At 39.6% G+C, this 24,626-nt stretch overlaps 1 protein-coding gene across 5 annotated transcripts; it reads right to left on the bottom strand.

Annotated features, from left to right (window-relative positions):
• Positions 1-40: 40 nt before the first annotated feature.
• ZCWPW1 (zinc finger CW-type and PWWP domain containing 1) lies at positions 41-24,601 on the bottom strand. 5 transcript variants are annotated; one of them, XM_064478663.1, is made up of 19 exons: positions 24,452-24,601; positions 22,323-22,427; positions 19,134-19,192; positions 18,130-18,383; positions 17,561-17,639; positions 16,628-16,715; positions 16,184-16,341; positions 15,856-15,978; positions 10,079-10,195; positions 9,207-9,327; positions 8,505-8,580; positions 7,994-8,098; positions 7,863-7,910; positions 7,295-7,378; positions 6,615-6,681; positions 6,104-6,207; positions 1,715-1,775; positions 1,108-1,242; positions 41-550 (listed from the first exon to the last, which is right to left on the bottom strand). In XM_064478663.1, the coding sequence occupies exons 3-19, from the start codon at positions 19,159-19,161 to the stop codon at positions 231-233; spliced, it is 1,968 nt and encodes a 655-aa protein (XP_064334733.1). In that variant the 5' UTR covers positions 19,162-19,192; positions 22,323-22,427; positions 24,452-24,601; the 3' UTR covers positions 41-230. The 5 variants fall into 5 exon arrangements, with proteins under 5 accessions (XP_064334733.1, XP_064334732.1, XP_064334735.1 ...); XM_064478662.1 differs by having other exon boundaries at positions 22,323-22,430; positions 24,452-24,599; XM_064478665.1 differs by having other exon boundaries at positions 41-421; positions 22,323-22,430; positions 24,452-24,599.
• Between the last annotated feature and the right edge of the window lie 25 nt (positions 24,602-24,626).

Here is a 24,626-nt window from a genome sequence, read left to right as displayed (position 1 = left end):
AAGGACAGATGGAAGCCAAAAGAAAGTGAGTCGTTAGAGATAAACTAAACCAACCAAACCAGTAACCTGGTTTATTAACACACAAACTGCACAGCTCTGACTTTAACCAGTTAACCTCAAAGCCAATGAATAACCCCAACTCTTAACAGCTTCACAGGGATCCTCTGAGAGGCATCCCTCCTGCTCCCAGGGAAGGGGTGAGAGAGCAGAAAGGAGGCGTGAGCACAGGGCTATTCCTCAAAGAAGGCCCTGGCGGACTGCCCTGTGTCGTCTCTGTGCTGCAGCTCCTCCTCCTGCTCCGGCTCTTTTCCAACATCCTCCATGAGTTGGTCCAGGTCCAAGTCACTGGAGGCTTCATCGTCAGAGGGGATACTTCTAGCCTCCTGAGGCTGTGGCTCCTGAGATCCAGGCCCTTTTTTCCCTGTCACAAGACAGGCCCCACGAGGACCTGGTGGGGTCAGGCCCTCTGGCACTATTCTAGCTTCTTTTCCCTCAGACGAGTGGCTTACTGAGGCCCTGCTTTGGGGAGCTTTAAATTTCTTCTTAGGGCCTAAATGAAAAAGTGACAACACTGAGAGTCCTACCAGATCATCTGTCCTCACAATTTACAAGTCAATTTCCTAAATTGCTATTTCCAAAACAATTGCTGGAAAAGATGATTTTTCTCAATAGAAAGAAAATGGGCTTTGGAGTCAGAAATACCTGGATCCATAGGTTAGACATGGGTCTTATGCAAACTTTAGACCCTTTGAGGCTCAGTCTCCTTATTTTTAAAATGGCAAATATCCAGTCATCGAGATATTGAAAAAAATTAAAGGGAATAAGTATAAAAGTATCTATCTAGCCAGCCCACAGAAATATCAATAATCGCTAGTTCCCACTTCCTTACCATTCTCCTGTCCCTGAATCAAATCAAATAATAATCATTATGTTTCTACAGTGTGTGTTGCATCCTACAATTTGGAAGATGCCCTTTTGGCCAAATTTCTGTGGGTTTTCTTTTTGTAAGTAATGAAAATCTGTGGAATTGTTAAGAAATGATCCAAAGAGGGAGGATGCAGACAAGAACCTCATTTCCCCACAGTTTTTCCCAAGTCTGAGAGTTACCTGGCTGCTGAGGTTCAGAATTCCCATGCCCTTCTTTCCTTTCCATCATGGGGACAGGTGGAGCTGCAGGTTCACTTCCCAGAGATCTCTTCACTGTCTTCCTTTGTGGGGTCCCATCTTGTCCATTTGCCGCACCTGCATCACCCCACCCCCCAACCATGAGGGACACTGGACTATTTCTGAGTGACAGCGTAGCTAGGGTCCATGGACTCCCCATATTTAGTCTCTGTCCTGCATCTTCTGCTCATTCTCAGTCTAGTGAGTCTTCTTGGTTCCTTTCTTTTGCCCAAATATTTCTTTTTTTCCCTCCTGGGTCATCTTCTTTTTATAGTTCACCTCAGTCTGCCTTCTCCAGGAAGTCATCTTTCTCAGCTAAGAATTTAAAACATTCATTCTACTTTAACCTAAGATTTTATAATTAAACACACAGAAGTGAGGAGGCTACAGCTTCCCTGATGACACTAGCATGAGTCTTGCCTATTTTCTCAGGTTCTGGAGCTGAGACAGTGAAGTCAGTGAAGTCTGGCCACCTGAAGACCCCTCCCACTCTCTGCTTCTGCCCTGCCTTACCTTTAGCACATGTCCCATTTCCAGCTGCTTTGCTTACCTCTTGCCTTAGGTTTTTTTGTCTGAATTTTGGCTGGCTTGGGACTAGGCAAAGTTGGATCCTGAGAAAAATAAGAAAATATAAATGAAGTCACATAATTGCGATTTTAATAGAGTAGGATGCTACAGAAATGATGGGTGCACTTAAGGGAGTCAAGTTAGGTTCTGTGAGCCTGATACAATTTAAATCAATGACAACAAAGATAAAAATATTCATCATTCTATTTGGTATTAGTCAATACAAGGCTTTATGCACAAGCGAAGGAAAAAAAGCTAGGCTACAAATATTTTAAAAACTGGTAAATTTAAAAATTAAATGAGAAAGTGAAAAATCTACATTTCAGAACTTCTAATTTCCAGTTCTACACGTAAGGAGCTTGGAAGTCATCAATCTGTTCTAACAACAACTAAAAAGCTGAACACAGTGAAATGCCCACAACTCTTCTTGCATCCACAAGAATGCTGAGGACACAGGGCAAACCTCCGCCCACAGTATGAAGCTACAGAGGCAGGTACAGGAAGTCTCAGCTTGTCAAAGCATAGCCTCACAGGCAGAAACCACCAGGAGAACTAGTGCCAGGGGAGGAAAACCTCAACAGTAATGAATGAATCGCTTAGTGTGACAAGTCTGAGAGTTAAAAACTCCAGGGATACTCAGTCATGGGGGCTTCCAGACTTTTCTGAGTTCTACCTCCAGGAGCCCAACCAGATTCTCACAGAAAATATCAAAGAAAAATCCCTTCACACTTCTGGCAGGGAGAACGGAAAAGAGGCCATTTTGAAATATACCAGAGCGCTCTGTTCTTCTTAGCAAGGCCTGCCCTCTGGAGAAACTAGTTAACCAGAGCCTAACCTACTGGGGTGTTAAGTTTTGAAAGAAGCCAAAGAAAATAACATCTTACCTGATATGCACCCAACAACAGAACACCAAACTGCATGAAGCAAAAACTGACAGAACTGAAAAGAGAAATAGTTGATTCCACTATCATAGTTGGAGACTTCAACAACCCTCTGTCAGAAATGGACAGATCCAGCTGGCAGAAAATCACGATAGATCCCATGGACATTAACAGACTACTAGAGGAGCACTACGAACAACACTATGCCCACAAATTTGATAACCAAGATGAAATGGACCTTCCTTAAAAGATATAATCTGCCAAAACTCACACAAGAAGAAATAAACAATTCGAATAGGCCTCTATCTAATAAATAAACTGAATCAGTAATTAATATCCTTCCAAAACAGCATCAGGCCCAGATGGGTTCACGGTGAATTTTACCAAATATTTAGGGAAGAAATTAAACCAATTCTCTATAATCTCTTTCAGAGGATGGAAGCAGAGAGAATATTTCCTAACTCATTCTATGAGGCCAGTATTACCCTAACACTGAAACCAGACAAAGACATTATAAGAAAAAAAAAAACACTACAGACCAACATCTCTCATGAAGGGATCTAAAAATCCTCGACAAAATATCAGCAAGTCAAATCCAACACTGCATAAAAAGAATTATACACCATTAACAGCTGGGATTTATCCAAGGCATGCAAGGCTAGTTCAGCATTCAAAAATCAACTCATGTAATCCATCACATCAACAGGCTAAAAAAGAAAAATCACATGATCATATCAACTGTTACAGAAAAAGCATTTGACAAAATACAACACCCATTAAAAAAAACTCTCAGTAAATTAGGAATACAGAGGAACTTCCTCAACTTGATAAAGAATATCTACAAAAAATCTACAACTAAAATCATACTTAATGGTAAGAAACTAGAAGCCTTCCCACCAAGATCAGGAACAAGGCAAGGATGTCCTCTCTGACCAGTCCTTTTCAATACCACATTGGAAGTTCTAGGTAATGCGATAAGACAAAGGAAGTAAAAGGTACAGAGACTGAGAAGAAAGAAATGAAACTGTCTTTGCTTGCAGATGACATGATTGTCTATGTAGAAAATCTAAAAATATCAACTAAAAACTCCAGGAACTAATAAGTGATTATAGCAAGGTTAATATACAAAAGTTAATTGCTTTCCAAAACCCACCAATGAGCAAGTGGAATTTGATATTAAAAAACACATTTATATACTATTTATATTAGCACCAAAAAATTAAATATTTAGGTATAAATCAGCAAAATATATACAAGATCTATATGACAAAAACTATAAAACTCTGATGAATGAAATAAAAGAAAAACTAAATAAATGGAGAAATATTCCATGTTTGTGGATAGGAAGACTCAATCCTGTCAAGATGTCAGTTTTTCCCAGCTTGATCTATAGAATCAGTGCAACTCCAATCAAAATCCCAGCAGGTTATTTTCTGGATATCAACAAACTGATTCTAAAGTTATATGGAAAAGCAAAAGACCTAGACTAACCAACAAAATATTGAAGGAGAAGAACAAAGTTGGAGCACTGACCCAATCCAACTTCAAGACTTACTGTAAAGCTACAGTAATCAAGACAGTGTGGTACTGGCAAAAAAACAGACAAATAGGTCAATGGAACAGAACAGAGAGCCCAGAAACAGACCCACATAAATACAGTCAGCTGATCTTTGAAAAGAAGCAAAGGCAATACAACGGAGCAAAGATAGTCTTTTCAAATAGTGCTGTAACTGTATACTCACAAAGAAAAAAAAATTAATCCAGGCACAGAACTTACACCCCTCACAAAAATTAACTCAAAATGTACTATAGATATCAGTGTAAAATGTGAAACTATAAAACTCCTAGAAGATAATATGGGAGAAAATCTAGATGACCTCGGGTATAGCAATGACATTTTATATACAACACCAAAGGCACAATCCATAAAAGAAATAATTGATAGGCTGGACTCAACTAAAATTAAAAATTTCTGCTCTGTGAATGATGATGTCAAGGGAGTGAGAAGACAAACCACAGACTGAGAGAAAATATTTGTAAAAGACATATCATAAAGGATTGTTATCTAAAATATACAGAGAACTGATAAAACTCAACAGTAAGAAAATAAACAACTCAATTAAAAAATGGACCATACACCTTAATGAACACCTCACTAAAGGAGATATACAGATGGACAATAAGATATGAAAAGATGCTCCATATCGTATGTCATCAGGGAAACGCAAATTAAAACAAGATACCACTACACACCTATCAGAATTGCCAAAAGGCAGAACACTGAGAATACCAAATGCTGACAAGGATGTGGAGCAACAGGAACTCATTCATTGCTGGTAGGAATGCAAAATGGTACAGCCACCTGGGAAGACAGTTTGATGGTTTCTTAGAAAACTAAACATACTCTTCCCATATGATCCAGCAGTTGAGCTCCCTGATATTTACCCAAAGGAGTTAAAAACTTATGTTCCCATAAAACCATGTACATGGATAGTTGCAGTGGCTTTATTTATAACTGCTCAAACTTGGAAGCAACCAAGATGTCCTTCAGTAGATAAATGGATAAATAAACTGTGGTACATCTAGAAAAACAGAATATTATTCAGCCAAAAAAATTAGTTATCAAGCCATGAATGTACATGGAGGAGTACTTCTAAGTGAAAGAAGCTAGTCTGAAAAGGCTACAAACTGTATGATTCCCACTATATGGTGTTTTGGAGAAGGCAAATCTATGGAGACAGTAAAAAAAAGAAAAATCAGTGGTTGACAGGGGTTGAGGGTACAGTGGGTAGGGATGAATAGGTGGAGCACGCAGGACTTTAGGGCAGTGAAAATATTCTGTATGATATCATAATGATGGATATGTGTCATCATACATTTGCCCAAGCCCATAAAATGTACACCACCAAGAATGAACCCTAATGTGAACTATGGACTTTGTGGGATTATGATGTGTCAATGTAGGTTCATCAGTTGTAAACAAGTGCACCACTCTGGTGGGGGATGTTGACAATGGGGGAGGCTGTACATGTGGGGCAGGAGGTATATGGGGATTCTCTTTACCTTCCTCTCAATTTTCCTGTGAACCTAAAACTGCTCTTAAAATTTTTTTTAATATGAAAAAAATCTGTATTTCATATACCTGAAAACAAACTAAGCAAATAAAATAATGACTATCCTAAGTGTCCACAAAGAGAAGACAGTGAAGAGAGGCAACCTGCTAATCTCTGAAACTGCTCCAGCGAGAACCAAAGAACTACAGTAGGAACTGAGATGATAATCAAAAAATAAGTTCCTAGAGATATGAGATATTAGAGAGAATAACTGAGTAAAGAGGAGACTTTTCTTCCCTGGAGACCCCTCAGAGATAAAACTAGCCTGTTAGGGCTACCCTGAGGCAGGAACAGGATGGTGCTTTAGTAAATATAAACCCATGCTAACCAGATGCCCTACAGCAATTTCCTAAAAGGAATCCCCAAGATCAATCTTACTTTTTTCTCTTGCTCCTCTTCTTCCTCCTCCTCTTCCAACTCTGACTCTTCCTCTTCTTTCTCCAAGCAGGAATCTGAGCTGTTAGCTGCAGACAGCATTAAGTCTAGAACAGGAATAGGAAGGAAAGGCTAAATAATTTATCCATAAAACACATGATGAGTTAGTGGAGCTGATCCCAGAGAATCAGTCTTCTAATTCTGCCTTTCAAGTTCAAGGGGTGTTTTCTCCACAAAATATGATCCCGGATTATCATGGCTCCACCCTTTTCAAACGTCCTGTCACTATTCAACAGGCACCTTCCCTCCCTATTCCCATTTTTTCCCTATTCCTCTCTCTGCCCATCCATCCATCCCAGATACTTGGTCAGTGGCATTCATGGAAAGCCTCCCATTATAGAATCAAGAACTAGGCTGATGGCATTGGACATAAAACAAAGAAAAGCTTCAGTTCCTGCTCTCATGAAGGAATCTCTCCCTTCCCTCTCCAATCGTTAACCTCCTACTTTCCTACCTTTTCCTCCCCCACTATCGTCAGATCCACTGTATCGGCTCCAGAAACCAAACAAGTTAACCCGCTCCTGAAGGAACCAAGAAACAAAAGCATCAGCCACTACTCTCCCAGGGGCTATTTTTGCCCTCTGTCTTCAAGGTTTTTAGTTACAGAACTTGTATGCATATTCCATATCATTTTCACTTGGAATTTGACATTAGGTTTATCTAGATTTTTGTGGAGATTAACTATTATAATATATTATAATATTATTACATATAATATTATTATAATTTCTTTTTCCAGTTTGTTTATAATTCAGCTAATAACTGGGAAGGGGAAATTCACTGTTTGTCATTCGCTACCCCACTCAAAGGCAGAATTTAAGGGTATAAACTGACTACATAAGAGAGAATACGGTACATTCACCTAAGATTTGAAGTTAAATAAGGTGGTAGGATTCCCTGTACCACAAACTGTCTCTGTTTGGACTGAAAAAAGATCCCATTTGTCCAAGGGTAGGAAAAAGAATGGATGATTTAAGGAGTCAAGGGAATCTAGCCTGGGAAGAAAGGACTAGTTCTAAGACTAAGACTGTGTACCAGGGAAAGATAAACTGGTTTTCTACAGTAAGGAATGTATGGTTTGCTTTGCATCCCAAGTCCCAGAGAGGAGCAGGTATGTGACCTAAACACTCCCACCTGAATACTGATCTGCTCTGCCTCTTGAGCCATCATCAGGGCTGCCCCCAGTTTCTGGCTGCAGTCCTTATTCCTGCACTTTTTCTGAAATGAAAGATGAGAGTCAATGATAAACATTACAGAAGTGACCTGAACATACTGCTACTCACCAGACGTTATCATTACATTTATTTCCAGCTTCTGGTATTAATGTGATACTCCTATTCGTAATCTTTTGAGCTCAGAGACACAATTCCCCCTTAACCCCAAACAAATCTTTCATCAATTTCTAGCAATATTTTCAACCAACATTTTGGTGTCCTCTCCAAAGTAAAGGCCATGGAAATTTGTAAATAAGAGATTAAAGGAGTTTGGGTGATTGCATTTTTAAGCTTTTCACAAGTTTCTTCAGATCCAGTTGCTTGATTTAATACTCACGATCTGATTTTCCAAGGCCCCTGAGCTGCTGGGCCTCTACTCACTTGTAAGGTTCACAAACACAAAGTGATTAATAGGGGGGAAATACTACTTAGTTAATTATCCTGCTGCAATCCTGGTAGAAAGAAGAGTGCCTCATGAATACCCTCACCTTTGCACACGTGGTCAGACATGGGACTTTCTCCCGACACAGCTTCCCCTGGGAGAAATCAGGTTTAACAAAGGGAAGATTTTGTTTTTCAAGTTCCCTAAATCACCAACTGACCCTCTAGGGTTGCTCACCAATCCAGCTAGCTCCAGGGACAGCTCCTGGAAGTTCTTTAACATATTCACTGGGATCCAAGCACGAGAGACTGTTTCTCCAAAAAATGTCACATGGTACTTGGACTGAAATAAAAGATGGTTGTGTTACAGCCTCTTGTCCTTCTCCTTGCTTTGGCCCTCCAGCCAGAAAAGGCAGGAGAACTGAGTATTCACAAGGAAGGAAGTGCTGGGCCTGGTCTGTTCCCTGAAACCTGACCCGCCTACCCCACCTCATCACACTGTTCTTCCATCCTGACCTCAGGAATCCTAACCAAAGCATATTTATCAAAACTATAAATGTCCTAGTAATGAATAAACATTTAATTAGACACAAGATTGTTTCTATATCTTTTTGCCACTCTAGCTAAGTACCTGTTTCTGCTCATGTTTGCTGGCTATGTCTATATTTATAATTCTCTACATCTGTTAGGGTAGATTTGCTCCTTACTTTGGCCTGAGCACCTACCTACCCTGAACCAGGAAAACTCACCGGCAGGGAATCAAGATGAGAAGCAAAAAGAAAATATTCCCCTAAGTCAGGATCAGATTCTACCATGCCTGGCCACCTAGAGAAGACAGATGGGTGAAGAGGGTGGAAGACAACGGGGGGTTAGATTAACAGAACACAAACTCATCAATATACATGTACAGAAAGGGGCGATGTGTTTTGAAAACAAAGGATCCCCAAAATAGATTCCCCTGTCAATCCCCCATAGTGGTTACCACCAAATGACTGAAGTGGCTTCTATCAACGTACACAGAAGCTCAGAGTCTTTCTAATAAAAATATCTTATCCTTCTAGGCCTCCTGGCAACCCTGGAAACAAAATCTTCTGACCAGGGACATCTCCAAAGAAGAGGCTATTCCACCCTTCCTTGTTCTCTTTACTTTGTGTATCTCTCATTTCCCCAATGTCTAAAAAAAAATCTTAAGTGCCACTCTCTTCTTTCTACCCATTCAGGGTAGAACTGTCCAACACTTTTTGCCAGGGAGATACCACCTCCACTATGAAACCTCTAGAAAACATGCTCTTTCAAAGCCTCCAAGCTTGGTACTTTACCTTGTCCCTCACCCCATGCTCTTTCTAAGGCAGGTACCATTTCCATTATAAATGCTTTTCATTTCCTTCCCTCCCTGCTGAATCTACCACCAAGTTCAAGAGGGATGCTCTGACTCTGTCATGGCGCCTTACCAGGGGTAACCATATTGTTTGGCCCAGATGATGGACCCTGGGATGTAGGAGGCATAGGCCACGTCACTCTCGCGTCCTATCCAGGTCTCCTCAGGGATATCACAGCGGTTATACTCCAAGTCTGCCAAAAGAGAGTAGAAATGAAGAGAAGGAAAGAGCCTCATAAGGTGAAAATCTGGATGAAGGCAGAGGAGAGGACAAGAAGAAACTGATATATGCAGCAGGTGGGACCACAAGGACACCTGGGAGACAGGTATGGAGGAAGAGTAAAGACCCATGAAGGAAATGCAGCTAGAGCCAGGAGAAGCGGGAGTGTTGCCTCATTATGCTCTGTAGAAAGAGGTCCCAAACTTCTGCCTATATCCCACATTGTCTGACCCTGTTTCCAACAATGTAACATCACAAAGATAATTTCTCTGAAACTCTGTTTTCTCATCTGTAAAATAGCTGGGCTAGAAGGGATCACCATCTCTTTCAAGAGTTTCAGACATTCTATAATTCCAAGCCACTGCATCTCTCTCACCTGCTTTTCCCCATATATCCCACATCCCTTCCCATCCACCAACCCAATACCAATAATCTAATCAGACTGACAGGGTCAAACCAATGCTGAAGAAGGTGGAATTCACTCAGAACACACATTTAGATTCCAGGATCCTCCCCACAACATAACTCTTCACGGTGTCTTCCTCTAGCCCTTTATGCCAGATTCATCTTGACATCGAAGAAAAATTCCTTCCTCTCTCCAAACACTAACTACAAGGGACTCGAGTTAAAACTATACTCTTGTCATATTTAATCTAAAGAATGCAAGCAAGGAAAGAAAGAACGGAACAATAAAAACTGAAAAAAAAATTTCTATTCCATTCTACCTGTATTCTGGTCACAGGACCAATTATCTGGGAGCACTGAGGGGTCAATGTTCCCACGTAGCCGCCTCCATTTCTCACAGTTTGGGGAGGAACACTGGACCCAGACTAGGCACTGACCTGTCACAGGAAAAAAACCTGAAATAAGAGACTCAAATATATGTTCTTCTTTCTTCAATCTAACTAAAATCAATATACTCCCTGCCACCGCGCACCATGCCAGAATCACATAGCCTTAGAAATCAACTAGTCCAATCCCTGACTTATAAAAGGGAGAACCAAAAGCTCAGAGAAGATAATTGACTGCTGAAGATCAGTCTAAACTGGTGGCAAAGCTCAACTTAGAACCCAGGTCTCACATCTCAATCTTCCTCCTATATCATGCTATCACTTCTCCTCCCCCCTAGGGCAGAGAGGAGTGTTTCCTGTATTGACAGTTCTTAAAAAGGTTGTCTTGCATCTTTCTGGCTAGTGCCTCATTATCCCCTGGCATGTCACTACTAAAAAGTTCTTCTGAAGGACTACCCAGCATCTCTTTTGTGCACAACACCCAGAGTTCCTATTTGAATCTCAACAGATTAACCTGTCAGCAAATCACCAAGTTGCAGCCTTTGGGGCCAACAGTCCTTGAGTTCACCTCTCTCCGAAAGATAGGTCTAAGCCTAACATTTTTCAATCAACTATTTACTTCAGGCCCTGCTCAAAGGCCAAGCATTCTTCTTATCCATTACCTTCTCAACTCTCATCCTCACCTTTCTCTATCCCCTTATCTTCTCAGTTGACCTAGTGCCCCACACAGCCTCTCCTCTCTCCCTCCCAAACCCTTCCACTATATCTTTGGAATTCCAGGAAAAAGCAACAAAAATCCATATATCCTTAGCCTCTTCTCTGAACCTCTGCTTCCTTTTTGAAAACTGGTGATGCACTAATGACACTGCCACAGCCCAACCCTACCCCACCCCTGTAGCCCTCTACATAGAATCTGTTCCTTCTCACATACCCTAGGCCAGAAAATGGGGTCAGCATCACCCTTACTCCCCATTGAAACTTCCAGACCATTACTATCTTAGCGCCTATAAAAATCCTTCCTCCCTTGAGGTCCATGGGATTACATTGCCCTTCATTTCCCTTGTCAAGATGTTGGCATCTGGTTCAGTCTTCTTTCCACTTGCCCTCATAGATGGCCACTATTTCCCCAGGGGTAACTCACAAGGCATCCCATACCTTTTCCTCCACACCACCTCAGTAACCTACGTCACCTCAGGAACCCACTCCCTTCCTGCATGCCCCATCTAGTCATCTGCAGGGACCACACACTCCCCTGAACCACTTATCCAAACATCCCTCTCTGATAAAAATGCCCCATCCTTCCACCACACTTGCTCAAAGACTGCTACAGCAACTTTCACTTTATCTAGATCTCCAATCCACTGGCCCCAACTTTCCCCGCAATCTAGCAGCAACCTCTTTTCTTCACTCTGTACTTCTTAGGTTTGATTTCCTTAGATTCTCTCGCAGACATCTTCAACTCCCTTTTCCTCTGTCCTTTCTCCCACCCAGCTGGCAAAACACAACTCTGAATGAACCCACTCTACCTTTTGCCTACACTAATAAACTGAGCGTTGCTAGAGAAAAATCACATAACCAGGCACTATATACTCACAATTAACAACATTAACCAAGATGTTTCTCTAGTAAGTTCACTCTCCCACTGTCAAATTTTACTTTAAATGCTGGAACATAAGGGATGCCCTCCATCCCACTGAAATCATCCCTCAGAAAAGCAGTCGACTTACATTTGGGTCCTTTCAAAATATCTCATGTGGTTCAGTTTCTCAATTACCTTATTTTTAAGAATAAAGTACTGATTGGGAATCATATGTTAGTCTGAAAAGACAGTTGCAATGGTAGTTTTGGATGTTTACAGAGGTGACCTGGCAAGACTAGAAAAAAAGAGTGGGGGAAAGGGCAGGGACCATAAAAGTGAACAGAGATCAATACAATAAACGGTAGTTGTGAAAACAGTGAAAATTCATGAGGAAATGAGTTGGGGAAAAATCATTCCAACACTATAGAAATAGAGATATTTATGGTTTGGGGTGAAATTTCCAATGCCAGTTGGAAAAAAACACACTGTTTTGAAAGGCATAGAGTTCTTTAAAGTTTCCTTTCAAACAACTTAGAAAGAAGAGAAGATGTGTTTGAAACCTGTGTTTGAGGCTCATGATGTGCCTCTGTGACAATGAAGACCGATGTCATAAACATATGTCAATGGCACTTCCGTTGACCACTCATTCCTGAAACACTGGTTTACCTGGGTTCTATGATCCTTCATTCTGACATTTCCCCTTCCCATCTTTCTAGTAACTCTCTCCTTGGTCTCCTTTACTGGGTTCTCCTCGTCCTCTGTCCAATCTCTAAATCTCTGAGTTGAGATTTCAAAGCCTAATCATGGGTCTTTGTGTGCCATGCTGCACTTTCCCCCGAGGCCAGCTCACCCACTCCTTCAGCTTTGAAATCCATTTTCACTCCTGACAACACAGAGATGTACACTAACAGCCTCTGTTCTGAGCTCCTGATTCCTATAGCCACCTTGCTCTCTGACAACTCTATCTGGATGCCTCACAACAATCTCAAACCTAATGGGCCCAAACCCAAATATTTGATCTTATCCCACAGAATTGCTTTTTCCCACCTCCTTTAACATAACTGCTCAAGCCAGAAACCAATTATCTTTGACATATTCTCTCCTCTCTCTCACCTCCCAATACCCAGTTCATTACCAAATTCTGACAATTTTACCTCTAAAACATCTTAAAACCATTTGCTTCTGTCTCCACTTTCATCATCCTAATCTAAGCCACCAAAATATCTAATCCTAGCACTAACTTCCTAACTGGTCTACTCCTGTCTCCCCATACTCCATTCTCCAATCACCAAAGGGATTCTTTTAAAACATCAATTTGATGATGTCACTTACCTGGTTAAAACCCACCAGTGGCTTCCCACTGTACTCAGGATAAAATTCTTACTTTGTTACTTAGTCTTTGATCTAACCATGGCCCAGAGTCACTTTCTGGCCTTGCTTCCCTTGCTCACTGAATCCTAATTACACTGGCTTTCTTTTAGAACCTGGGACATGCCAAACTTCATCTTACCTAAAATGCTCTCCTGAGCTTCACTTGGCTAACTTCTGCTCTTCCTCCAGGTTTCAGTTTAAACGTTATTTCCTCACAAATGCATTTCCTGACTGGCCCATCTTAATGAGATCTCCACCACTTCCTCTCATGACACTATTTCCTTCCCTTCACAGAACTTAAATCAAATGTTATATAATGGATACTCCCCTTTCCGCTTCCTAGTCCAAGAGCACCCACCTCTCCTCGGCAACTATAAGAAACAGGAAGAGTGCTACATTGATATCAAATGTCTTACACATTCACAACAATCCCAATTCAACTCACAAGCACTGACTGCCAAAGGAGTAAACTTCCATCTTCCAGTCTAAAATCCACTCCTTGCCCTAATACCAAGAGTTACACGAGACAGAACACCACTATCAAGACCACCCAATTGCCCAAATTAGACTTATACCTCCAGCTCTTTCTATTACCATGCCATTACAACATGAGAAGTGGTTTACTCCCCTAGACTATCTTGTTTGGTGCCTGTATAATCTTCCTAGAGTTTTCTTTCAAGTATGTACAAACCATATTATGCTTCCATAATCAAAATTATGTATATACATACACACATATTAGATACTAGCTAACTGTTTATTCTGTTGTTCCTTAAACTTTGGTTCTTTTTTTTTTTCTGGTGCAAGCCTGTTTTCCCCCAGATTAAGTCTACTTACTTTCAAAATTTTAAACATACTAATATATATTGTATGATCTATTTTATTTCTCATACTAAAATTCCCCAATATTACCAAGGTTATGTCATACAATATATTTGTTTATCATCTAATAAAACCATAAATTCTATGAAAGCAAGGATTATCTACTCTGTTCACCACTGTATTTCCAGCACCCAACACAATACCTGGCACATAATATAAGGCATTAATAGCTGTTGTTAAAAGAATAAATAAATCTATATCCATCTTTATTGTCCCTCCATCCAACTCAAAGGTTAAGGTGTCCTTTCTGACTAAAAATAAACCCTCTGGTTTTCTTCTCATTCCCTTTAATCTCCCTTTCTCTATAAACAATTTTTCTTTAGCATATAAATATGCTGACAACACACACATCAAGTCTCTTTCTCTCAAAAGAAAGCTAAAAAAGGAAAAAAATCTTCCCTTAACTTTATACCCACCCCCATTTATTTGCTATTTCCCCCTCCTAGTTTTCACATCTAAACTAATTGTAAAAAGTATTTATTCTCCAACTATAACCTACCAGTCACCCTTACCAACCTATACGTTGCTAATCAACACTTACAACTTCCTAACTGTAATATCCACTAAGCATTTTCAAATATTTATCCTCTTTGATGTTTCTGTAGTAGCATTTGGCATGGCTACACACTCCTGCTTTCTCAAGCTTCTCTCCTCCCCTGGCATCTGTGATACTACACTCTCCTAGTTGTCCTCCTACTTTTCTGAGCTTTGTTTTCCCCCTGGGTAGCTTAGTTTTCTTCTTGGTCTTCTCCCTGGGTAGCTCTTCCTCTGCTCAACCCTAAATATTATGTTCCCCAGGGTTTTTTATCCATTGCTCTTCTCTTTTCACTCTGCATCCTCTTCTTGATGAATAGGCATCCTATCCCAAATCTGTATCTCCCGCCCAGACCCCTTTCTTGAACTCTAAATCTCATCACAGATCCCGTAATTTATCCAAAGCTCAATTCATTATCTTCATGATGTTCTTTCTTCTAGTCTCCATTTCAGATCATGATCCTTCAGCCACTCACAGTCACTCATGCCAGAAAACAGGACCATCCTAGAGGCCTCACTCTTCCTCAGCTCTGATATCCAACTGGCAATCATATCATATTTATCCTTCCTCCTAAAGATCTCAAATTTGTCTCTTCCTCTTCATTGCTACTGTCTGTCTTCCTTGCTTGGGTAATTATTTCTATGGGTCTAGTCTTGCTCCTGCCAGTTCATCTTCCATGCTAATGCCAGAGTGAGTTTTCTAAAATGCAAATCTTATCAAGTTTTCCCAGCTTAATGTCAATAGTTCCTCTTTACCTTTAAAATAAAATCCAAATCCCTTAGCTTGACTTGTAAAGCCCTTTATGATCTGGCCCTTGCATACTTTTAGCCTTATCTCCCCATTCCTACAACCTCCTACCCCGCAACACACCCAAGAGCTACAACCATTAGCACTTCTCCATAACTTTGCCAATAATTATCACTCTGACCCCCATTCCTACCTTAGTTCACCTGACTAAATAATACTTTAAGAGCTGGCTCAAGTGATATCTTTTCTTGGAAACTTTTCCAAGTCTACTCCCAACTTACAGCTTTCTTTTTGGCCTTCCTTACAAGGCTGTCTCTCTCATGACAGGCTTATATTTGTTTCCTCTGCATTTACTCAGCACCTCCTAAAATGCCTGGTACATGGTAGGCACCCAACAACTGTGGATTATGACTGAAAAACTGAATGAATGACATCATTCTCTCTCTTTCTCAGCAGCATATTCTCTAAAAAGCAGCTGTGAGAGATAAATTATAGTCTTTGCTTGCAGAATTTCCGCTAACATCCTAATCCTTGCTTCTATCCACCACCTCCAATTTTTAAGCCCAGGTAGGTTTTCCAAACCATGGCTGAACTCACCAAAACCACTTCCCTCTCGTTTTTGTTGGTCCCTGATCTGAGAATGACCCTGAACAATTTTCTTCAGTTGGTCTTTCTGTCTGTGCTCATGTCCACTTTGGGCTTCCTCCATTTTCTCATATTCTGGGAAGATAAAACAAAACATTGTGGGGTAGAGAGATGAAGAAGGGGATCTTTGTAGATAGTAAGGCCAGTGAAAGAAGGAAGAATAGTCATAGCTTAATAGTTTCAAGTCTTGGGCTGAAAATTCTCAGCATGCCCACTGTTTCATTCCCTAATTTCATAAAGAAATTGAGCCAGATGTCAGTATATATCTGACTATACTTACGAGCTTCCTTCTTTCTTTTGCTTAAGGAGAATCTACCAAATTTCTTCTCAGAGGATGCAGGATCTGGATGGCCTGGCTTAGATGTCTTTATCTCAGGGATTACTCCACCTTCCTTAGAGGCTGAAATCTCTAGAATATGAGGTACCACTACCCTCTCTCTGAAAATAAGATTTTTAATTAAAAGGTAAAAGGGAGCAAGTTGAAGTATACTTCTTTTGAAAAAACCCAAGGATAAAAGTTAGGAAGACAGGAAAATCCTAGGCTTTCTAGGGCTTCGGAGGTCCACTGGCCTATTTTTCCCAACTCAACTCAGGCACCTTTCCTGAGATGAGAGAAATCTATAGAAATATGGAAAATGACTAGGTAGATAGACAGAGAGATGGATGACCATTTATCAATGTTAAGTCTACCCTGTGATCAACTCATCTCACTGGATAAACTTACCCATCAGCACTATCATTATCAGTAACAGAAGAGATTCCTGGTTCCTTGTCTAATTGTGTACATCTTGTAGGCTGGGCACAGGAAGTCTCTGCAAAATCAAGGCTAGATTCCATTCCTCCCAAAACAAAATACTATAAGCAGAGAAGTAATTAAAGAAAATAACCACTCCATTATTTCCAAACTGTAAACTTTCACTAAAATATCTCCCATTAGTTGCCAAGAAGAGCTTACCTTTGGACTTTTGTCACACCATATAACTTTTAAGTTTTTTAATTCTCAGGAAAAACTGCAAATCTATATCCTTTTGCAAGCCTTTCCAGATTGATCTGCCTATTCTAGGATAGTCAGGTAATGTTAATTTTATTTTGTGTACATTACAGAAATTTTATGTACCGTGTTTTTATATCATTTCCTTCTCAAACTTTCTCCAGCTATACCTAAGAGTAGCTGAAAATGTCAAACCATTTTTCTTAGCCCCATTACTTTATGGAGAAGGCCTCAGGGCCTATGCTATAGAATTCCTTATTCTAAAACTCAAATTCCTGAGCATATGTTAAAACAGTATTGGAAACAAAAATATGCAAGGGTAGATGGAGACTAAGTTCTTCAAATATGGGAAAAACAACTTATCTTTTGTAAGTAGGTTGTAAACATGTAAAAATAAATTTAAGTTATATTTTAAAAATCTAGGCAAGATTATATTTATATTCTAAAGTCAATATAATCTATGTTTCTAAAAGTCTTTACCACCTAAGGTGGTTTAGCTATAGTCCTGTTAATAGAAGATGAAGATTTAAAAATATTTCAAAGTCCCATCTAATACTTCCTTACTTAGAAAGACAGAGGGAAGGAGAGAAGATATAAATTTACTGTACCCCTCAGATAAGTTTCTTTGCCTAACTGAGACTCTTTTACTCTCTCTATAAGCCATACCCAGGCACTCCTGGAGGGACTTCCGTAGCACAATCTGGACAATCTCTTCAAATTCTGCATCTGTAAGACTTGATTTTTCCTGCAGAGAGAAGGGTAGGGGAGAAAAACTGCTCATCTTTCCCCGGTCCTCCTCTCTGACTAGCCGAGGAAGCTGCCTTTAGATGAGGCAGTAAGTTCATAAGGCTGAGAGCATGAAGTTAACCTAAGGATTCCATAAATTCTATCCAACAATTCCTGGGAGTAAAGGAGTCAAAGAAAAGGAGAAAGTTTATAAAGTCTCTGGCTACTTCTACTCTCAACCTGTATCCCACCTCAGCCCCGACCTACCTGGCATTCCCTACTAAATGCTTTCATCAAAGCATTTTTTACCTCCTTGAGAAGAAAATGGAAGCCCCCAAAAAGGAATAAAAAACTGAAACTACAAAATGAATTTCCCCTGTGGCATTTACCACATTCAAATTTATGTTATAAATATTTAAATGTCTCTTCTGAAATGAAAAGATTCTGTTTGCCTAGGCTGGGTGACTAGGAGAAATTGTCCCACTAGAGCCCATCCATGTAACTTTTACCTTTTCTTTCTTCTCTGCTTTCTTCTCGTTTTGGGCCTTTCTTTTTATTTCCTGGCCACCGCCTGGACCATTTTCTGTGGTTGCTTTCTCCTCTTTCTTCTCTAACCTGGCCTGTAGCAGGCTTGGCCTGGCCTCTGCCTCTGGGGAACTGATCCCCAGGATCTCCTCCTTAGATGAGTTAAGGCTACAGGGCATCAGGCTATGCAATTTTTGTGCAGGTGGGGCAAAAGTTTTCTTCGGTCCCTTCCCACCTTCTGAAAGAAATTTGATCATCAAATGGAATTTATTAAACATGGAATCTAGCACAAAAATTGCCAAACATTGCTCAATGATTGACCATATCAGACTCACCTGGAGAGAGCTTTCAACAAGTTCAGATTCCTAGGCCTCTCTCCTCATTCAACACCCCCAGCTCCCCACCCTCTCACCCCTGCCCTGAGATTCTGATGAAGCTGTTTGAAGTGAAGCCTAGGAATCTGTCATTTTACAAGGCTATCTAGATGATTCTGATGCACTTCCAGGTTTAGGAACCACTGACTAATTCAAAGGTGACAAATATAAGCACACAGGAAACTGAAGTATTCAAATGTGAAAATTTTTAAAATTTGCTTATTTTAACTTTGTGCAAAATTTTATGGGAAATCAGAAATTTTTTTTAAATGGTCAAAATCTACAAATGATGTAATGAAAATTATAATGATCCTCCCAAGTATAAGTAATATATCTTTCTTCTGAGCTTCCATAATACTTTGCACCTATCCCATGGCATTTACCACATTCAAATCTATGTTATAAATATTTAAATGTCTCTTCTCTACCTATGAGTTCATATATTACTTGAGCAAGATTGTTTCTAAGTCATACATACTTCACTCAGAGAGTCTAAAAAGTAGTAACTTTAACAGTGGACACAAAATATATGTGAACTGAGCTTCTCTTTGGTGAGAAGGGTGTCCAAATTGATCACAGGCTGAGAAAGGGGAGGAAAATGACTCTTGACTCACCTTCTTTACTCTGCAAGGTTGTCATCATTCAGCTCAGAAGCTATACTTTCTTTATGCCTCTAGCAGAAAAAAGAAACAGCTATGACTCTGAATGAACATGACTTCATAACTTTCTTCTCTCCTTGTCTTCTTGGGTTCAGAATAGCTTTGACTGGGATGCCTGTACTACATTTTCTGCCTTCTTGACTACAATTCTACTCCTCAGTAGTGCCAGTTACATGCTGGAGGATAATGAGAGTTATTGTTTTAAAGATAAGCAACAATCCTTAGTGTTTTAAGTGCCTAGAACCATGTCCAACATGAAGTAGGTAATTGTAAGTAGGTGGAAATGGTAGTGGTAGAGATATGTTAAAAAAACAAAATTCAGCTGAGTAAATTTTGAGGATCTTACTGGCTTTATTAAACAATACATTGGATGCTGAATCAGACAGCATCCAATCCAGCAGATAGATAGGAGCTCCAAAGAGCTGGACAAAATTAAAGATTTCTACAGGCAAAAAGGAGCAGAAGCAGGAAATAACACTAGGCAAAAAAAAAAAAAGGCAGATTGGTTATCCAAGGTGACTTTCCTTTAGCGGATTCCTGGAGTCTATCAGGATTACCTAACTAGTGCTGATCAAGCAATTCCTGATTGACTGGTTTAAGATTCCATTTCTGGGAAAGCCAAACTGTAATTAAGTCTTGGTTTGGTGACATAGGGCTTAGCGTAAGTGACCCCATTAGGGGCCTCTTATTAAAACAAGACATGTTTTAGAAGACGGAAGTATAAGGAGTAGTAGAGTAGTAGTAGTAGGGTGTGGACAGTCCTAGGAGTTAAAGAGTGAGCATTTTCTTCAGCAAGATAACCTCATTTCACAAGGTTCTCCTAAATGCTAAAACACAAATTGGCAATTCTCCAACCTAATTCAGAGGTCCCTTAGGCACAGAGAATCACCGTTTATTTTATTTATTGAAGTACAGTCAGTTATAATGTGTCTATTTCTGGTGTCTAGCACAATGTCTCAGTCATGCATATGCATACATATATTTGGAGAACCACCTTTTAAACATCACTATAACATGCATCCCCTTTACTTAGCTCCTCTAGTCCAATACATTTCCCAATGTGCTGGATTCTATCCATTTCTATTCATGGCTCAGAAATATTTGGTAACCAGCAGAGGTCTCCACAGAAGCTAATAATAAGAATCTAGCACCTTCACTCTTATCCATAGTTTATCTATAGCTGTCTACTCACAGATGCTCTACACGACATCAATATGCTTCATTATTTCTACCAAAATTGTGACTAATGATAGTGGGTAGCACTTCTTCAGCACTGACTATATTCTTGAATATGTCATCTCATTCAATTCTCCCAATAAATCTATGAGATAGATTCCATTATACACTTGGGGAAATTGAGGCTTAGAGGAATTTAGAGATTTTAAGTAATTGATAAATAGTAAAATCAGGATTAGAAGTGGTCTGATTTATACGTTTGTACTATGAGCTGTGCTACACGACATCCCAATATTCTAGTTCAGTAGTTCAGTCCTTCACTCTGTTTTAATATCACAGCATATGTGTAAAGTATACATTAAAAGTACACATTGAAACACACAGAAAATTATATTTCTAGGTTCTCTGGGGTCAAAGGCTGCTCACAGCCATAGACAACTGAGGAGTAAGAGTCAGAGGTATCCAGCCATAAGAGAGGTTGAAGAGTATTTCTACACAGCTATAAGTCATTAGTGGCCCCGCACAGTGCCATGACTTATCTTGTGATGTTCTAAGAACTTATACATTTTTCCAGTTTATACGTTCCATTATTGATATTATTTCTACTCAGCTGTTAGAAGAGAACTGCCTTTTGTTTTATCAGCCTAAATTTCTTATAACCTTTCTACCCAGTTTTCTTTAGGCTTAGAGTATATAAGCCATTCTTATTTTTGTAACATTTATAATAAGCATTACAGCTCTAGGAAAGTCTTTACAGGTCATAATGTGCCATTTCTCCTTTTTAACAGATGACAAAATATGTAAAGAGAGGTTAAGTGGTTGGCCCAAAGCCTCAGTGTTAACACATGGTAGAGCCAAGATGAATCCGGGCCTTTGGTTTCTAAATTCTAATAACACGTCTATTCTTCTCAATGATCTTATTTCTGGCTGTTGGTTTTAAGTACTTTGAGTGCCCTGGACCTGAAACTCAATCTTCCAACTCTGCCATCTCCCATTATAAAGAGATCCAAAAGCAGCATAGAATTGATCTTTTGGTTCATATATTCTTCCCTCCAAGGATCTGAGAATTTTAAGACCCTCAAATGATCAAGCTAAACACTCAGGCATTCAGGTTGTAGAATTCCTCCCTCCAGTCCCCAGATGAATTCAAAAGATATTGGGGATTTGACTTAGTGTGGTCACTGCATGGCTGAATGTAAAGTATTTTTAAATTATGTCTTTGGTATTTTTCTGTTCCTTTTCTTAATTATATAAATGCAAATAATTCAAATGTGCTGTTCTAAAGTCACTACTTTTCCTTTATATTAAGGAGCACACCTTCTCACTGTTTCCATTCTTGCCTTCTTTATAATAATTCTAAATAGAAGCTAGAAACTGCATAAAATTAGGCTGCAAAATGAACAATAATTTTACCACAAATGACAAACATATCTTCTCCAAGACTAGAATTCCAAAAATGATCATGAGAAGTCCCTATGAATGTAATGAGAATTATAAGAGCTTTATGAGAAAAGCAAAATGAAAATTAGTGTATTTGAAATGACAAAATTTGATTTTTTAAAATGTATATCTATATAATATGCTTGTGTATCCATAAACTAGCTCTGGAAGAATACACAAGAAACTGACAAAAGTGCCTCTCGGGGAATGGAATTGGGTGGCTGGGGGTGGAAGGGAGCTTTCTACTGTAACCCCTTGTGTAACTCCAGCATTTTATACATACTTCATCATTTCAAAGTGATTTTTTAAAATTCTAACTTCTTTAAAGAAAATTAAGAGTATTTTGATCAAGGTAAAACTTTTCCAATATTTAGGCTTAAATCATTACATAAACGTATACTGACCTCTCTAGGCCAAAATGTGTTACTGGAGCCCCAACTAACTAAATAAAATTGTGGATCATTGTTGAGTTAATAAGATACAGTAAGGGTGTGATGAAGAACTTTATTTTTTAAAAAAATCTCTAACCTGATCAATAGAGAAGGGAAAGCCAGGAAGTCTCTGTCTGACAACTCGTCTCTGCTCTTCTGTTTTGGATGAAGTATTTTCTTCCACAATAGCAAATACTGAAATCTACTTCAGAGAGAGAAAAACAATTTTAAAGACAGTTAATAAATACACAACATACCAACTTCCATCTGACCAGCTAAATGACTGGGGGCTCTAGACATAGGAATATTTGAGGTTTTAGTTTCTCTTTTCCTACTTGGGACGAAAAAGAGAGGAAAAAAATCCAATAAACCTTTACATGTGAAAGTAAAAGAAAGTTCTATAACCACATCCTAACCACTTAACTGACATAAGAAAGAAGGGTGGATAAGGAGAGAAAAACAACTTAGAAGTAATAAAGGAAACCAAATCAGGTGTTTCAAAAGATAGAGTTTCCTTTCACTTAGAACACTAAAAATCATCACTCTTATTTTAAGATGAAATTATCTAGTTCAGCGTTCTCAGTGTGATCCAAAGAACCTCTGGGGGGTCCCCTCCCTTTTCCAACTACTTATCTGTGTTAGGCTGGGTTTTCTCATATTCTTCAACCAAAACAAACAAAACAGATTGATTTCAGAAACAGAAGAAAATCCAGCTGTTTTCTATTAAGCCAAACATGAAAGAGATTTGCAGAAATGTAAAATAACACCATTCTCCACACTAAATTTCTTTCATTTAGGAAAATATTTTTTTCATTAGAATGTTATCTATGTTAATACATAACAGGTTTATTAATGTTACTTTAAAGTTAATATTTAATTTTTTCTCAGTTTAATACCTAATATATTAATATCAATAGATGCATAAATAGAGATAAACCAATCTTTGGAGTCCTCCATAATTTTTAAGATTATAAAAGGGTTCTGAGACTAGCAAGTTTGAGAACTGATCTAGCCAAACAAGTTAACTCAATTTTGTCAATATTTTTCAAAAAGCATTAATCCCTCCACCCACCCACCCCCATTTAGAATGTGCTTACAAATTTCCCTCCTCCTAACTATCCAGTTTTTCCTTCTTTATATTGTCCCTTGAACCCTTGGTCTAAGAGAACAAAAGTAAACCCTTTAGAATTGTCCTCTAACACAGATCCTGTCAACCTTAAAAAACAAACAAACAAACAAACAAAACCTGTATTTAAAGACCATATTTAACATCTCCTTTAAGCTGGAGTTTGATTTCCCTATGTCATTAATGGCATGTAGGCCTCTGTTATTTTCATGCCTCCATTAGGAAGTTTTCTTTTCTTTTTCTTTTTTTCATGTGTGTGCACTCAGCAAGCATGATTTAAAACTTTGAACAAAGACAGAAAGAAATGATCCCAGCTACTGTTACTGCCCATATTAGACTACGTAACAAGACATTCACTGTCATAACTACTTGAACTAAATCTTTTACAGAATCTACGGTGACCTAAGGCTTCTTGGTTCAGAGAGTGCAAGGAAGGAATGAGATAGGGCCACTTACCACCAAAACGGACTCTCTATTGGGACCCTGTCTTTGTTCACACCCTTAACTCCCTGAAATGCTTCCATGGGTGCCCCTAACTGTTCTCGACCTCAAAGTAGCCTTTTTATGTTATTTTCACAACACAGAAAAGGGCACATGCCCACGAACTCCCAGACCCCTGTACCATTTTTTTTCCTCACAGAGTGACAAGGTTTGGAACGCTAAAAGGCCTCCTCCTGCCTTTAAAGCCAGAGGGAAGAATTTCCTGCTATCCGCATTTTCCCTCTCTTTCCTCACCAATTGTGTCTTAAGAACAGCAATTAACATGGGATATACCACCGGGTCAAAAGTCCTTGACTCCCCTCAAAGGGTAAAACAGTGGCTTTCTAGCCTCTCTTCTCCATCAAGAATCCCAGAATGAGAGAATTTCCCCTCAGCTCCCCCTCCCCGCCCCCACCCCGCGGAGGCACGAGGATCCTCATTCTCGCTCAGCCCTTGATATTGGGTTACTCTTGTTTGTTGGGAGTGAGTTTGCGTTTAGATTCTAAGGAGAGGAGTAAGAGTCGGTCGTCGCCCTGAAGAGAAAACTTCTCCTCAGAAGACAGATACCAGGATTGGCCGCACCTAGAACCTTCAGCTGCAACCGGAGAAGCACTAGGTACCTTCCGAAGCGAAGAGGACCTAAGAGCGAGGAGCAGAACGAGCTACTGCCGTGATTCCAAAAGCTCCTCCAACCTCGACCCAGTTTTCCCGCCACCAAGGAAAGGCGCGAGGCCACGCACGAGCTCCACCCCCACCCCCAACAGCGGCGTGCGCGCAGGGCTGGGGGGCATGCGC

This window comes from Camelus dromedarius, chromosome 24, assembly GCF_036321535.1.
Source record: "Camelus dromedarius isolate mCamDro1 chromosome 24, mCamDro1.pat, whole genome shotgun sequence".
In the NCBI taxonomy this organism is placed as follows: Eukaryota; Metazoa; Chordata; class Mammalia; order Artiodactyla; family Camelidae; genus Camelus; species Camelus dromedarius.
The sequence above is the reverse complement of the archived record's forward strand: the minus strand, read 5'-3'. Positions and strand labels throughout refer to the sequence as shown.

Excerpts from the sequence above, each read along its gene's own strand:
- ZCWPW1 (XM_064478663.1), bottom strand. The coding sequence starts at position 19,161 with ATGATGACAACCTTGCAGAGTAAAGAAG. Across the intron at positions 16,716-17,560 it reads GTCCCTCCAGGAGTGCCTGG|AGACTTCCTGTGCCCAGCCT; the intron begins GTATGGCTTATA and ends TTGATTTTGCAG. Across the intron at positions 8,581-9,206 it reads AAACAATATGGTTACCCCTG|GTGGCCAGGCATGGTAGAAT; the intron begins GTAAGGCGCCAT and ends TGTCTTCTCTAG.